Source organism: Salmo salar, chromosome ssa26 (assembly GCF_905237065.1).
Source record: "Salmo salar chromosome ssa26, Ssal_v3.1, whole genome shotgun sequence".
Lineage (NCBI taxonomy): Eukaryota > Metazoa > Chordata > Actinopteri > Salmoniformes > Salmonidae > Salmo > Salmo salar.
This window is the reverse complement of record NC_059467.1, coordinates 15915728-15933567: the sequence shown is the minus strand read 5'-3', so window position 1 is coordinate 15933567 and position 17840 is coordinate 15915728. Positions and strand designations below refer to the sequence as shown.

The 17840-nt window shown below is 40.6% G+C and overlaps 1 protein-coding gene across 1 annotated transcript; it reads right to left on the bottom strand.

Annotated features, from left to right (window-relative positions):
• Positions 1 to 384: 384 nt before the first annotated feature.
• Positions 385 to 14645, bottom strand: LOC106587251 (trace amine-associated receptor 13c). Its single transcript, XM_014175483.2, has 4 exons — positions 13752 to 14645; positions 13216 to 13381; positions 4792 to 5145; positions 385 to 4104 (listed from the first exon to the last, which is right to left on the bottom strand). The coding sequence occupies exons 3-4, from the start codon at positions 5057 to 5059 to the stop codon at positions 3179 to 3181; spliced, it is 1194 nt and encodes a 397-aa protein (XP_014030958.1). The 5' UTR covers positions 5060 to 5145; positions 13216 to 13381; positions 13752 to 14645; the 3' UTR covers positions 385 to 3178.
• Between the last annotated feature and the right edge of the window lie 3195 nt (positions 14646 to 17840).

The window sequence follows — 17840 nt, the reverse complement described above, 5'->3', positions numbered from 1 at the left end:
TCAATCCTGGGCTGTATCACAACCGGCCGTAATCGGGAGTCCGATAAAGCGGTACACAATTGGCCCAGCGTCTTCCGGGTTAGTGGACCGTGGTAGGCCGTCATTGTAAATAAGAATTTGTTCTTAACTGACTTGCCTAGTTAAATAAAGGTTAAAAAAATAGAAGAGAAAAAAATATATATTGTTGGCATAATAACCCTGTTGTTGACATAGTTTGTGAGGCCAGCACATGGTAGTGAGGAGTAGCTTCCTGATTATATGTACATTTAATAGGTCTACCATTTAATAGGTCTACCATTTGGTATCTGTTTTCAGTAAAATAACACACATTCTGGGACGGCATGGTCATACATAAATAGTAATGGTAGATGAAAATATATTATACGTTATCTTTTTATACCACATTTGTAAACTATGACAGTAAAATAACATAAGGATCATAAAGATTTGTGAGAGATCACATTGTAGACATTGTCAGGACTCCTGAGACATCCAGTGGCTTGTTGACTACAGCTAGCAGGGTGTTCCCTTCTCCACTAACGTTTCTCAAATGGAAGGAAGTTGGATCCTGATGGGGCAAAAAGATGAAAATGATTGTTTCTAGTGTAGCTTGTGTAACTGCTGAGGCGGTGAATTTTAGAGCAGATGCCTGAAAGATATTTAGTACTGTCTGAACACATTACTCTCATGAGTGAACACCATTTAGAAACTCCCAAAATGAAGTGTTTCCAAATGCATTTATGACTAAATCTGACGTCATCATCTGATGAATAATACAATACTGATAAAGTTCTGTACAGTGTTTAAATATTGACACAGGGGGCTCCTGAGTGGCGCAGTGCTAGCTGTGCCACTAGAGATTCTGGGTTTGAGTCCAGGCTCTGTCGCAGTTGGCCGTGACCGGGAGATCCATGAGGCGGTGCACAATTGGTCCAGCGCTGTCCGTGTTAGGGGAGGGTTTGGCCAGCATGGATATCCTTGTCCCATCGCGCACTAGCAACTCCTGTGGCGGGCCGGGCACGTTGACGCGGTTGTCAGGTGCACAGTGTTTCCTCCGACACCTTGGTGTGGCTGGCTTCTGGGTTAAGTGGGCATTGTGTCAAGAAGCAGTGCGGCTTGGTTGGGTTGTGTTTTAGAGGACGCACGGCTCTCGACCTTTGCCTCTCCGTACAGGCTCTAAGCTTGTAAAATATTTCAAAACAGATATTTTATTTTCATGAAATATTATCATTGCCACTGTGACCAAATTTACATTTGCATTTTTGTCATTTAGCAGACGCTCTTATCCAGAGCGGCTTACAGTAGTGAATGCATACATTTCATACTTTTTTTTTTTTTTTGTACAAATGTACCAAAACAGCTTTTTAGTACAGATCATATGGAAATTATCCTGATTTCTTTGAAAATGCTACAAAATGTTTATCAGCATGTTTACTTTAAGTCATGTCATTTTGAGTTAGATATTATTTGAATTTAAATAAATTGATTTGCATTTATTTGATCAACATTGTATAAGTGCTGTGAATATCTTGAGTAATAGTAATGTTATACTCAACATATAATGGTATGAGAATATTCAGAAATAAATGTAGCCCCTTTAACGGTGTGACTTTACAGCCGCTAAGCATTCACACTCAAAACACAAGATAAGGCATCTGAATCGTTTTGTCTATTTCACTGAATTTATAAATGTTTCATTTATGTTCCGTATTCATTGTTGTACCATTCATATAAATGTTTCCGTGTATACACTGGCATCCATGAGATGAATAAGGTACATTTTATGTGAAAGGACCCATGAACACCAACATGTGAAGGTCATAGGAGAAAGTCAAATTGGGTGTCAAATGAAAGCTAAGAGTCTATATATATATATATATATATATATATATTGTTTATCCATTTTACCATCCTAGAAATTAGGAATAAGCAAGTGCTTTGATTTTCTGGAAAAGGGGGCTTAGAAAACATCTACCAGAAAAAGACTTAAAAAGGTATCAGAATACATCAAAACACAATAATGTTGATGTAAAGACCCCTGCCAACTAATATCAACACATATTTCGTTTTGGAGAAATGTTTCTGCCTTCTGTAAGTTTAAGAAACATTGGGCCTTGTGCCTTGAAATAGTAGTCACAAATCACAGTTTGGACAGCACAGAAGAGTATAGTTCAGTACTGTACAGTAGAGTACAGTTTAGTACAGTAGAGCATACTTCAGTGAGTACACTAGAATGTACTGTACTGTACAGAACTCTACTGTACTGATTTGTACTCTACTATGCTGTATTGTACTCTACTGTGCTGTATTGTACTCTACTGTGCTGTACTCTACTGTGCTGTATTGTACTCTACTGTGCTGTATTATACTGTGCTGTATTGTACTCTACTGTGCTGTATTGTACTCTACTGTGCTCTGCTGTACTTTGATGTCTAAACTTGTGAAACAAAGACATCTATGATTGGTTCAGATTTCATTTGGTCTTGTTTGGAGGCAGAGCTCATTAAAATAATATCCAGTGTGTAGAATAATACCCAAATATGCAAAAGAAGATATTGATATAACCTTTCTGTACCTATTTAGGATACATAACCTTGAAGAGAATGACATTCATATCCATAATTATGCATTTCTGTGTAGTACAGATCACGGACCCGTTGAATTGCCCATAACTGTACAAAACATCAACATCTCTCGTCATTTAGATTCAAAACATTCTTACAATTCATTCACTCACATTTGATTATGCCCTCCTCATGAATATAATGGTATTATCGCAAAAATAAAAGCTATTATAGAGAAAATTGTGCAAAATTAACATGTTTCTGGACAGTCACAAAACATGTCAGAAAACAAATGAAAACCATACATTACTTACAACTCTATGATAAAGTGCATGTTATTAAGATATCCCCCACAGATATCTCACCTAGTCCAATGAGACAGCTTGAGTCATATGATTTAAATGATGCTGGGAATAGCTGGCGACTACTAGATACCATAAGGTAGCTACAGTTATGTTCATTATTTAGACACAGTGAAAAAAATGGAAACAATTCCTCTTCCAGAATTGCATCTTTTTTGTATGTTTTTTTTTACCTGAAGTTAAATGCCGATTAAATCCCTCTCTCCATAGTAAAGTTAAAGAAAGGGGCACTGGTTGTCTTTTCAAAATAGTTTAAGGAGGTGGGGTTGGGGGTGTAGTCACAAGGTGAATGGGGGGGGTAGCTCCGCCTTTCTCCCCCTGGGAAGGTGAGTGCTCCCTCTGAAAAAGCAGAGTCACTCCTTTCCTGAAGCGCTGGTCTCTCACGCTGTATATTATCACATTACAGCAGCTGTTCCCAGTCAGGATCCAGAAGGCTACAAAGGAGAAGTTGCACCAGGTGAAGCCCACCACGTTGCCCAGCACAAACACAGCGATGGGGGTGAAGGAAGCCGTGAAGGCAAACGTCAGAATGCTGATCGTCTTGGCAGCCTTGATGTCAGAGAAGGAGGGTCTATGTTGGCAGCCGCCTCCCCCTCCCTCGACCCCCACATTCCCCTCTGACATGAGCTTACGTTTGCGTGTGTAGCGGCGGATGCTGGTGAAGGACAGGATGTTGAATACCAGGGTGCCGCCCAGCAGCGTAAAGTCAAACACGGGGAACAGCAGGAGGATGTTGGCGTCAGAGGGCAGAGTGACTCCGTCCCACAGGGGGACGTAGTTACACATCCGGCTGCACTCACTGTACTCCAGTGTGAAGTTGTTGCTGAGGATGAGGGGGGCCAGGGCCAGGAGGAAACTGCCTGCCCAGGAGAAGAGGATGAGAAACAGGGTGCGTCTCCGTGTCACCAGGTGGTCCTTATGTAGGGGCCATAAGATGGCCACACAGCGCTCTACCGTCATCAGGAATATAGTACTGATGGAGACAAACGTACAGCCAGCGAAGACTGGACCAATCAGCATGCAGGGTTGCCAGGGTCCCACCAGGCCCCCCATGGAGGGGTCAGTGCCCCCCTGGTACCAGACAGGAGGGGAACTGGTCACCATTAGAGAGATCTCAGTGTAGACAGAGAAAGGAACCACCAGCACTCCAACCATCATGTCCGCTATGGCCAGAGAGACTGTCAGGAGAGAAAGGTCATTCACAGTTCACACTCAACCACATACGGTACAAATCCCTGGGTTCTAAAAGAGGATTTTACATTCAATTCCATGGAAAACAAATCTACAGTGCTGCGTGGAAATGGTTTTGCATCCTTTGAGGCAATGCACAAAGGAATCCCTGATTGTGACTGAACAGCACTGAAGACTGATTTAGTTCTCTGCTAAACAACAAGCACCGACCGTCTTAATGAATCCTGCCAATATAACCAATACAGGGTGGCAGGTAGCCTAGCGGTTAAGAGTATTGGGCCAGTAACCGAAAGGTCTCTGGTTTGAATCCCTGAGCTGACTAGGTGAAAAAGCTGCCGATGTGCCCTTGAGCAAGGTACTTAACCATGATTGCTCCTGTAAGTCACTCTGGATAAGAGCATCTGCTAAACTACTAAAAAGTTAAATGTAACCAGCAGGCAACATAAACAAACATGCGACTCTAGAAACAGAACATTCAACCAGAAAGCTGTTTGAATTTAAATTCATTTCACCTTTCAGTGTCAAGAACACCAAAGGTTGTTCTTCTTCCATGTCAGTGAATATATTGTGACTACCATTCTCTCCTATCACAAATCAACAGCATTTCTAGAGAGTAAATGAGCTCATTCTGAATGAACAAGTCTGAATCAGTGAGTTTTTTTTTTTTTTTTTACCTTTGAGGTATCCCTGTGGTGTGCGGACCTGTCTTGTCTGCATGAAGACGGTGAGCGTGACCACGTTGCCCACCACTATGGCGAAGGCCAGACTGACCATAAACACCACGGCCAGAGTACGGTTCAGCAGGCCACAGCAGCAGAAGGTGCAGAAGGGGGCCAGAGACTTGCCTGACCCCGGCACAACCAGGGCTGCTGCTGTCAGGTTGGGGCTCACAATCACCTGTGTGCCCCATGGAACACTCAGGTTGGCCAGGAGATCAGTCATGGTCGTCCGGATGAGGCCCAGGACAAACCTCACTACTAGGAGAACTTTGTGCTCCTGGTGCCCATGTGCTGGACTGGGAGATGCTCCTGGAGAAACAAGCAGGAACATTAGAAACCAAGGTAAACCATCAAACCTGTCCAAAGGAAAACTACAAACACTGCTATGTAACACATAGTACAGAGTTGATTTGCATGATAACACTCACATCACCTACTGTGCTATCTAGCTATATGTTTCCTAAAATGACCTACAGGTAACTGCCAAAATAAAGGAAACACTTGAGTAAATATGGGATACAAAGTTTATTGAAAGCAGATGCTTCCACACAGGTTTGTGTGTGTGTCTCAGTCACCAGATGTCAACCCAATTAAACACTTACGGGAGATTCTGGAGCAGCGCCTGAGACAGCGTTTTCTACCATCATCAACAAAACACCAAATGATGGAATTTCTTGTGGAAGACTGGTGTCGCAACCCTTCAATAGAGTTCCAGACACTTGTAGAATCTATGCCAAGGCACATTGAAGCTGTTCTGGAGGCTCGTGGTGGCCCTATTAAGACGCTTTATGTTGGTGTTTCCTTTATTTTGGCAGTTACATATACAGTATGTTCTGCAGATGGGCACTGCTACGACACCTCTCAAATCCCCATCAACGAACAACCTCTATTATTACACAACAATAAAGAAAATTGCTTGCTTTTGAGGTGTTGAATATACTGCAAAATGGGCAATCATGATGTATTCAAAGGAAATTACATGGACTGTATACTTCCTTAATCATTGTAGGTACACAGTGTACCCCACAGGTTTATGTATGGTGTTTATTGTTGGGAAAGAGCCAGCAAGAATGGCATTTCACTGTACTTGTGTACGTGACAATAGAAACTTGGTGTTGCACTGTACTGTAAATTTGTCATAGGCACATCATATTCAATGCACATCACAATGCTTGATTAGGGAATTTGTGAGATCCGTTGTTTTGTTTCACTGCCATATACAGTCAGGTCCAAAATTATTGGCACCCTTGATAAAAATGAGAAAAGAAAATACTAAAATAACAGCCTGGCCTCAAAGACTAGACGTAACATAGTAAATGTAAATTTGTGACACTCAAATTAGTATATGTTATGTTCATTGGCGTAGCGCAGTTTCTCTGGACCCCCAGCAAAGTCGGAGTTTGCCCCCCCCCTTTCAGATTATGTGGTGCTAGTGCTTCTAGTAGCCTGCAGCTTTGCTTGAATGGATGCATGTTTATTTTTATTTGGTCCTCATTTTCTCATGTTAAGTCTAACGTTTATGTTTCATGAAGCTATAGGCCTACGGTGTCGCAATGCTCCTATTTCGAATGCTGGCTGGCGGCAATAATGTATTTACTTGTTCAGTAATTAGAGTGGAAAATTCAAACATTTCAGATTGTAAAATAAATGTGATGCAACAGCATACTAAATCAGTACCCAAAATATTTTTTTTAGAATATACAACTTTGCTGTAGACCTATAGCCTACGAGCCATCTTTGCACTCTCTCACAGTATGGATAGAACGTTTGTGCTCCATAAAACCAGTCTATTAATGCCAAATAATCAGTCCACTGTCAAAGCAATAGCTTACTAGGGCTCATTTCATTATGCAGACAATGCAGTCTAGCCTACTAGCATATCTATGGATATATACAGTATTTAGCTGGTAACCTATTTATATTACACATTGGAACTCGGGGCTAGCTGTCAGGGCTATCAGTCTCATCACTCATAGGCTTTTACCAGTGTACACAGAAGGGGGGGTGGTCACTCTCATAAGCGCCTCTGGGTTACTGACAGTCATCAGCTTGGTTTTCTGGGAGAAGAGGAGGACCGGTACTCTCTCTAGAGGAACTGTCACTGTTCTTGAGGGGAGGAAGAAGAGGAGAAGCAAGGCCACTGTCATTGCCAGGCCCGGGCAGTGAGATCTCTGTGGGGACTGGGAAGCTTTAGTGTTAGCTGCTGCATGACTAGGCCTACTAGCTTCCACCTGCGATGGTGTTTCGTCAGCCGAGGACGAGGTGGTAGCTTTGCTGACGTGGTTATCGTCTGTAATTTGGCACGAGCTTGATCAGATAAAGCTTTTTTTGTGGAGTTTTTGTTCACCACTTGATCTTGCCTTTTGTTTATCCATCTTGAACAACTCACTCACTGATTCACCTGTCACTGAGAAATAGGATAATTATGAAACATGAAAACTATATTGTCTGACTCAGCTACTACGCATGTTGGTTGGACAACACGAACACTTCGCTCGCTACATGTGAAAATTAAAAAGGATGGTTAGGATACTTAGCATGTTAGCTAACCCTTCCCTAACCACTAGCCCAGGGGTTCTCAAACTTTTTTGTGATAGCAAATTCATCAGTGACCCCCTCATAATCAGAACACAACTCGAGTGAGATAAAAAATATCATACAAGGAGTTTCACCATGATTTCGTGTGCAAGGCCGGACAAACCAAGTCTCGGGCCCTGGGAATGAACATTTTAAAGGTCTGCCTCTTGGAGGGAAAAAAAACTTGCTAATTTCCTGCAATTCTACACATTTTGTCATGGGGCAGAGAAATGTTTCTTGTTGCAACTATAACGCTAATATCCTGCAGTTCTACACATGTTGTCATGAGGCAGAGAGAAAACGACTGTGTAATGAAGACGCTGTGAGTTGAGAAGCAGGTGAAACGTTTAATAAAACAACAAACGAGACAACATAACAGTAGCGTCTTTGCATGTACACAGGATCAATACGGACTGGGGAAGGAACCTAAGGGAGGGCCAGATATAGGGGTGGTAATAAGTAAGGTAATGGAGTCCAGGTTTGCCTCATGACAACGTGCAGGTGCTCGTAATGATTGATGCCAGGTGTGCGTAATGAGATCCCAGGACCGGCGGTTAGTATACCGGCGACGTCAAACACCGGAGGGGAGGAGCGGGAGCAGACGTGACAGACTGCCACCTCTCATTGAAGCCATGGACGTTCACGGCCGACCGCACCACTACAGGCATTGTTAGTAGAAAACAGGATTCCCCCATAATAGTGAAATAAATAAATAGAAAGTCAATCATGGTACCAATAAATGCTTCTAATACACCAGATGTATGTCCTTGAACCGATTATGTTTAAATCTAATTTAAAAAGCATTTTTGAAACGGTCTGTTTGAGATACAAGTTTGAGGTGGCTTTTTTAAAGTATTTTTTCTCCAATTAATGCTTCGGCCACGAATACGAGTATAGTCAAAATTATTTGGGTATGAGTTAACAGAACATTAACTTTTAAAAGTTTGATTTTCACTGGACAATTACTTTAAATTACAGTGCATTTATGTAAAAAAAATATAGTATTGAAGTATTGAGATGGGAAATGTATAATAGGTGGAGTACTGTGGATACCAATAGGCTCATGTTGCCCAGTGTTTAATAACATAAATTGTAGATTAATAATATTACATTGTATTGTATTACACCCTCTAAACTTCCATGGATCCCTGGGGCAAAATGTGTTTTTTCAGTTGTTGGATCCCCCCACTCCCTTTTGCCCTCAGAACAACCTCAATGCGTTGGAGCATGGACTCTACAAGGTGTCGAAAGCATTCCACAGGGATGCTGGCCCATGTTGACTCAAATGCTTCCCACAGTTGTGTCAAGTTGGCTGGATGTCCTTTTGTCTTGCCCATTTACCTTCTGAATGGCACACATACACAATACATGTCTCAATTGTCTCAAGGCTTAAAAAACCTTCTTTAAGCTGTCTCCTCTCTTTCATCTACACGGATGGAAGTGGATTTAACAGGTGACATCAATAAGGGATCATATCTTTCTCCTGAATCCCCTGTTTTCAATACAGGTATAACGACACTGAGCTTTTTTTCGAAAATGTTTTATGAGGTCGGAGAACACATTGGGAGGGATCTTGAAACTTTGCCGCAAGTGGATCTTTTAGCAAGACAATAACCCCAAGCACACATCAAAATCCACAAAGAAATGGTTCATTGACCACAAAATAAACATTTTGACATGGCCGTCCCAGGATTTGATCCCCATTGAAAATCTGTGGTTTGAATTGAAGAGGGCAGTCCATAAACACAGACGAAGGATATCAAGGATCTGGAAATATTCTGTATGGAGGAGTGGTCTAAGATCCATCCCAATGTGTTCTCCAATCATCATAAAAAAAGTGTTTAAGGCTATGTTGTTATCCTCGCATTTTGATAATTTCTTATTACTTGTTTAACAAAATCTCTTCCTCTGAGCACTTGCATTAGTATAAAATAATATAATTTTCCCTTTTTTGCATTCAAATACTGTAGAATTAGTAGTATTTGTATTATATATTTTATATAGTATTTTTTGCTCATCTTTCTCAAGGGTGCCAATAATTTGGGACTTGACTGTATGTAATCAAATAGTCCATATTTCAGAGGTACCTTTTGTATGAGGTAAGATGTTCCTTCTAAATCTTGTTATTGTGTAACATTTTTATGCTTGTCTTTGAAACGAATAGTCCAAGAGTACCCAATGTTCAGAACCAGATTTTGGTTTCAGCTGACAACTACATACCTTTGCCTTTCAATCTCCTACACAATATCCCCTTGACTGGTGTGCATGAAGATATCAAGAGAGACAGACATCTAGCAAGAAAAAGTCAATTGGAGGGAACACTGACAGATCAGCGCAACAAGACCATGGATTTTTACACTGGCTGCAGTGAGCAGAAAGCAAGAAAACTCAATTAAAAAATGTGAATGTGAAAATGCGTAAAATAACATTGTGAATCCGACTGAGTGAAAACAATTCACAATTCTCCTACATTTACAGTCCTAGTTATCATTGCCCAAAACAAAGGGAATCATTTCAAACATCTCACACATTTTTGCTTATTGTGTCCATTGACTAGAATTCATATATATTTGGGTTAAAAGACCAATTCAGTGGAAAAACAAAATGGGGGTAAAAATAGCCCAGCCCAGTTAATATTGACTGCAGCTGCAGCTCCTCAGGCAGCAGCACTCCCACTTCATCTTACGTTAGGGACACAGATCAAGGGTTCTCCAGGGACTGACAGTATTCTTCAAGCTAATTACATCCAGTTTATTTGGGGTGTCAGGTAGCCTAGTGCCTAGTGGTCAGCGCATTGGGCCAGTAACCGAAAGGTTACTGGATCGAATCCCTGAGCTGACAAGGTAAAAAATCTGTCATTCTGCCCTAAATAAGGAAGACTGGTTCCCTGGTAGGCTGTCATTGTAAATAAGAATTTGTTCTTAACTGACTTGCCTAGTTAAAATAAAAGTTTAAATTGACAGCACCTTGTCTCTGCAAGCCAAGTAGGAAGGTTAGTTCACCTCACAAACCAGAGTCCATTTTTTTTTTGGATTAACATCGAGGATGAGTGCCATGGGAACTATCGGTATGGCACAGCAGGACCAGCCTAAGTGACAAGCCTCACATGTTTAATATAATGCACACAAAATAATAGAGCCCTTAACCTTCACGGCACATTCAACGTTTTTTTTTTCTCTCCATGCAATCCTCGAACGCAGACGTATGTGTGTGTGCAACAGGCTGAATGAAGCTAATGAATCCAACATGGACAGAGAGGCTGCATTGTTTTGTTCATCATGAACCATGCCTATAGACCAATCACCATGACTAATTAGCTCAACTAAGAGCAGCAATTTACTCTACAGGCCATAATGGGAGGTGGAAGCTCAACTTGCAATATTTAATGCTCTTATATAATGACACATAACCAGTGGTGTAAAGTACTCAAGTAAAAATACTTTAAAGTACTACTTAAGTCATTTTCTGGGGGTATCTGTACTTTACTATTTATATTTGACAACTTTTACTTTTACTTTGCTACCTTCCTAAAGAAAATAATGTACTTTTTACTCCATACATTTTCCCTGACACCCAGAAGTACTTGTTATGTTTCGAATGCTTAGCAAGACAGGAAAAAGGTCAAATTCACACACTTATCAAGAGAACATCCCTGGTCATCCCTTCTGCCTCTGGCAGACTCACTAATCACAAATGCGTTGTTTTTAAATGATGTTCGAATGTTGGAGTGTGCCCCTGGCTATCTGTAAAAAAAAAAGGCAATAAAAAAATGGTGCTGTCTGGTTTGCTTAATATAAGGAATGTGAAATGATTTATACTTGTACTTTTAATACTTAAGTATATTTTAACAATTACATTTACTTTTGATATTTAAAACCAAATACTTTTAGACTTTTACTTTCCCTTTTACTTGAGTAATTTTCTATTAAAGGTATTTTTACTTTTACTCAAGGATGACAATTCAGTACTTTTTTCCACCACTGCACATAACTGAGATTTATAGCTGGTAAGATCCCTGAGTGGACCAATTCAAAACTGTGGGGATATAGAAAATCTGATTACAGCTATTATTATAAATTAAACTGAGCCTTACACTGTGCATTCCATCTCAATTATATGAGGATTAAGCACGACTAAGACTTGAAATCAAAATGCTGAACAAAAGAAAAAAAGCATTTTGTTTGATGGCATACAGATTTATCTTTTAAGCTTCGGGAGGTACAAGATCTGTACCCTTGTTAAACGTCTTTGGTTGTAACTAAAGTGGAGATGACAGGCGGAAATGTCCCCTGTGTGCCCATAGCAATGCCTGAGGCTGTGGGGGACACTGTCACAACAACTACACAACTGATCCTCACAGCAAGACATGACTTCATCCGCACAATCTTTTAGTTTTACAACAAAACAAATCTCACAAACTCCAAACCAATGCAAATGACAAAAGAGAAGCAGTATAACAATAGACTAACAAATGCCCTTGATACAAATTAAAATGGATATACAGGCGTCTGTGCAAAGTAAAATGCCTAAGTGGTAGGAAGAAGTGTGTGGTGAACGTTTGAGGAGCAGTGGTAGCTAGCTGGGTAAGGAGGGCTGACTGACCACGGGGCTCATGAAGCTTGTGTTTGTCATGCATGCAGTGGATGTGTGTTTGTTTGTGTGAGGAGAGCCGTGGCGATCTCCTTGGGTGAGAGGCGAGGCGTAGGGAAGGCTGTTGGATTAGGGGCTAGGTCAGGGCTCCCACCCTGGAGCAGGAATAATGGACTGGCCATCTCTACTCGATGTCCCCCCAAGCCAGGGCTGTCTTTACTGTCATGGCCTAGCTGTACTAGAACACAGCAGTGACTCCTTCATCTCTCTCACACTCCCTCTCCTCCTTATCTCGTTTCGATCCTTCTCAAAAGTCCACTCAATCTATGACGACTCCCCCATACTGCATATCTCTTCCCAGCCTTCTCTTTCCACACCTTCTCTCATCTACCTCTTACTTTCTCTATCAATCCATTTTATTTTGCTGTTACAGGATGTGTGAAGAGCACTGTGAAAGGCGCTTTATTCCTGAATCGAGCTATCCGTGGATCTATAGGTGACTCCTCGCTTGCTCTGTTGATCTTTGTTGTGTTTGTTAACCATGTACAGTAGTCTCATTGTTCTACTCCCTGTCAATATACTGTGGTCTCAATCACACTCATCTAATGAACAGGCACCTCACCCAGAGCACGTCACTCCATCAACTGTCCTGCTGTCTGCAGCTCTAGGGAGAGCCAGCAGCACAGGACTTACTGAACAAAAGCAACACATTTTGTGAGTGTGACTGTATCTGTGTGTACGGTATGAGAGAGGGGAAAGAAGAGCGATACAGAGACACAGAACGTCATTGTTCTCTACACTCAATCATAAAAGTTCACTTTCCAAAGCGCATCTTTGTTTTTTGTTTTTTACCTGGAAGCCATATCAAATATATCTCAGATTATAAGTAAATGCATAGTAACAGCTCATTACCACAATTAAACTAAACAACACAGCCTCTGTCGACACATCATCTGGCTTCAGACAGAAGCTGTTTAATATTTTTTTACCGCAAACATAACATACAGTCTGCAAGCTTATGAAATATACATAACTCGGCATCTAGTAGATATTCAGTTTTCCCGATTATAAACAGATAGAAATGCCATGCACCACAAGTGATTAATTTCAATAAAAAGGCTTACTTCAAGTCTAGCAAACCAAACACTATAATTTCAATACAACATGCAGTTGAACACACGTACAGTATATAAACAATCAAGAGAATCTCACCTGCATTGTCACTGCACTTGTTAAAAGTCCACCTTTAGTGCCTGCAATATTGTGGAGAAGTATATGGTCCAATGGTCATTGATGCCCTTTTCGGAGTAAATCCGGCTGATAGGAGACAGGAAATGTATAGTCCTTGTATCACGCTGCCTCCACAGAATTCGTACACCTACAGTAGACAGAGAAGCACTGCGTCACTGTACTGTCTTTCTTGCATTCTTTATTTACTTCACTCTCTGTTTCAGCCTTCTCTATCTTTCTCTCTCTCTCTCTCTCAACCTCTTTTGCTTTCTCTCTCTCTCTCTAGTAGTCTCTGAGTCTCTCTCACATGAGCACGCTTTCTCGCTCTTCCACAATTACAGCTGCAAGCTACAGTCCACACAGAGCAGCTTCTCTCTCCCAGTCTCTTTCCCCCACACTCTCCCTCCCCCTTCTGTCTCTCACCACTCCAAGCGACTTATATGCCCTATGTCTTGTGTGCTCTCTACACTCATAAAAAAGGTGCTATCTGTCCCCATAAAGAGAACCATTTGACTAACCTTTTTTGGTTCCAAGTAGAACACTTTTGGTTCCTGATAGAAACTTTTGAGGTTCCATGTAGAACCATTTCCACAGAGAGTTCTACATGGAACTAGTGCTGAGCGATAAGTGTTTTTTGAGCTCGATTCGGTTTTGGGTTCGATTATAAAAAAAGAATTATGTTTTTTTTATTTTGTTTACAAAACATTTTTCAAAATTAAATGCATTATGAAATAATCGCATTCAAATGATTTTAGAGCTTTTTAATTGAAATTCTAAAGCCAACAACAGTGAACATTCACATTCAATTATTTCTGTCAGGTCCACATTGAGTTGACATCAATAGAAAAATAGGAAATTACTATGAAATAATACAATATTTCAGTTGTGTATGTTACTTCGTTTTATTTGATGGCTTTATTATTTTTAATTCCTTAAAGTCATCATCTCATCTCTGCTCAGGCAGTAGCAGCTAGCCAGACAAAGTTATCTCTGTGCACCCTGTACTGTACTGTCTTTAGTCATCCTATTCAGCTAGGCAAGCCTGCCTAAGTATGTTGCAGAGCTGTCTGACAAAATAATTTGACTAGCTCTTCAAAGTAGATAACCAACCTGGACTGGGGGGTAGATGTAACTTAGCAAACAAAATCTGGGACACTTCAATTATACTGAACAAAAATATAAATGCAATGTGCAACAATTTCAAAGATTTTACTGAGTTACAGTTCATATAAGGAAATCAGTCGATTTAAATACATGAATTATGCCCTAATCTATGGATTTCACATGACTGGGAACACAGATATGCATCTGTTGGTCACAGATACGTAAAACAATATTGGCCTCATTATGGGCCTCAGAATCTCGTCACGGTATTTATGTGCATTCAAATTGCCATCGATAAAAATGTGTTCGTTGTCTGTATTTTATGCCTACCCATACCATAACCCCACCGCCACCATGGGCACTATGTTCACAACATTGACATCAGCAAACCTCTCGCCCACACAACGCCATACACGTGGTCTGCGGTTGAGAGGCCGGTTGGTCGTACTGCCAAATTCTTTAAAGCAATGTTGGAGGTGGCTTCTGGTAGAGAAATTAACATTAAATTATCTGGCAACAGCTTTGGTGGACATTCTTTCAGTCAGCATGCCAATTGCACGGTGCCTCAAAACTTGAGACATCTGTGGCATTGTGTTGTGTGACAAAACTGCACATTTTAGAGTGGCCCTTTATTGTCCCCCAGCACAAGGTGCACCTGTGTAATGATCATGCTGTTTATTCAGCTTCTTGATATGCCACACCTGTCAGATGGATGGATTATCTTGGCAAAAGAGAAATGCTCACTAACAAGGATGTAAACAAAATGTGAGAGAAATAAGCTTTTTGTGCATATGGAACATTTCTGGGATATTTTATTTCAGCTCATGAAACATGGGACCAACACTTTACATGTTGAGTTTATATTTTTGTTCAATGTAGTATGATGTTACGAATTACAATTTGTATGATATGTTGCTAATTGCAATTTGTACAATATGTTATGAATTGCAAATAATGCAATATGTTATGAATTTGCAAAACTTCAAATTTGTTGTGGCTAACGTTAGCTAGGTGGCTAACACTAACGTTAACTAGGTGGCTAACGTTAGCTAAGCTAGAGGATAGGGTTAAGGTTAGGGTTGAGGTTAGGAGTTTGGTTAAAGGGATAAGGTTAGGGGAAGGTTTAGCTAACATGCCAAGTAGTTGCAAAGTTGTTAGCAAAAATGTTAAAGTTGTACATGATGAGATTCAAAGACACAACCTTTGGGTTGCTAGACCCAACCACCCCGACCAACCACCCAACTTTTGTTTTTGCCATAATTAACCTTCTGTCTTATGTAACCATAGCAAACATAACACATCATACTAATTTGGAGGTCCCGGATTTACATTTACTATGTTACGTCTAGTCTATGAGACCAGGCTGAGATAAGGCATACTTTCACAAACTGTCTCTATCCCTCTCTCATTGTTGTGTTGTGTACATCTCCTATGTGGTTTATGCAGTCTGTGTGTATCTAACCTAAAGTAGCAGGCGTAAAAGTTTATCTCTGTCCGAGCTGGAAAGAACAGCCAGCTTGCAGTGGTGCAAAATGTACTCAATAGTCATAGTTGAGTAAAAGTAAAGATACCTTAATAGAAAATGACTCAAGTAGTAGTGGAAGTCACCCAGTAAAATACGACTTCAGTAATTAGATTTTTATTTAACTAGGAAAGTCAGTTAAGAACAAATATTTATTATTTACAATGACGGCCTACCCTGGTCAAAACCGGACGACACTGGGCCAATTGTGCGCCACCCTATGGGACTCTCAATCACGGCCGGATGTGATACAGCCTGGATTCAAACCAGGGACTGAAGTGACACCTCTTGCACTGAGATGCAGTGCCTTAGACCGCTGCGCCACTCGGGAATAAAAGTCTAAAAGTATTTGGTTTTAAATATACTTAAGTACCAAAAATAAATGGAATTGCTAAAGTAAAAATAATTTCAAAATACTTATATTAAGCAAACCAGATGGCACAATGTTCCTGTTTTTTTATTTTTTTATTGTGGATAGCAAGACAGACATCTGCCTCACCTGCCCTAAATGACGGGTTGCCACTGGCTAGTACACATTATTCAATTATTTTGGATAAGATCTAGAATATTTGTATTTGTCAAAAGGGCAGTTGAGCATCGTGTCACCAGAATAAGACCCTCGATATTTATTGGAAAGGAGCACCAAGCTCATCACCGTGCACTTTCAACGCTGTGAAATTCCTCATAATATACTTAATCTGTTGCCTAAGAAACTGCATGGTTTCCTGAGTAGTAGTGGGAGGGCCACACTCAATATCATCGCGTGACAAGTTTACTTCGATATGATGGAAATGACATAAATATTTGAGCATAAAGGCGTTTCCACCGCCATTTCTCGCATAATTAATTTTACAGACAAAAATATCCCACCATGTCGAACGAACAAATTAAAAACTGTTGATAAAAACGTGGTTAATGTAGTTAATTACGACATTTCTGCGCTGAACTAGGTTGAATATTTGGTTAATGAAAACTACAACTCCCTTCAGCCCAGTGTCCCACATAGTTCTTGACTTGATTTCTCTCGTGAATGATTTGATTTCTCTCTGGAGAAACGGCGCGTTGGGATCACAGAAATAACGAACTAAATGGAATTCAAGTCATTGAACCCACATCGGTCAATTAGTTGTTGAATAACCGGAGAAAAAAAAAACGAAATTTCGGTTAATCGCTCAGCACTTGCCCTCTCTCCAGTACTTAATTTTAGCCGGATCCTACTGGAACAGGATCTGGCACCTCTCCGTCTTGAACAGTTTCGTTTTGTCCGGATCCGGTACCTCTTCTGGCATGAAAAATAATTGTCACTTTTTGCAATGTAAAGATTCTAATAAACGTGATCAAAGTTCTTTCGAGTTGCCTCTTCTTTAATCCCCCCCATCTCTCACTACAATGAGATTCACTTTCTATTATCTCTCTCTCCCGCTCTCTACTCCGATAGACATGAGCCTGCAACTCTCATCTCTCCAGCATTGCAGTTCATAATGTCCGTATAGAGCCGCGCAAAGGGTTGAAATACATTTGCCAAAGTTATGGTTACTGCTGTCGAGAAATAAATTAAATAGGCCTAGGCTATTGATGGATTCAAGGTCGTTTTCATTGATCTCAGATTCTCAGTTTGTCAGCGTCTAAATTGCCTGTCATTTATCATTTTGTGCTTTCAAGACAACTTGGAACTCGAAAAAAAATAAGCCGAATCATGATGTCAGTGATCGTCGGAGCTCTAGAAGAGGCCAGAGTTCCCCATGTGGAATTTCAAATTGGATGACCATCCAAAACACATTTTTCCAGTCTGAGCTCGTTTTTTCCCCAATTTCGCAGTTGTCTTGAACGCACTGAAGTCTGAAGTCGTAGATTGCCCAGCTCCGAGTTCCCAGTTGTTTTGAACGCAGCATTAAAAAAGATTGTGCCAAAATCTCCAGTCGTAAAATGACGTAGAATTGCATTAAATGCGTTTATAAAAAGGCCAAAAATGTTCTAGACC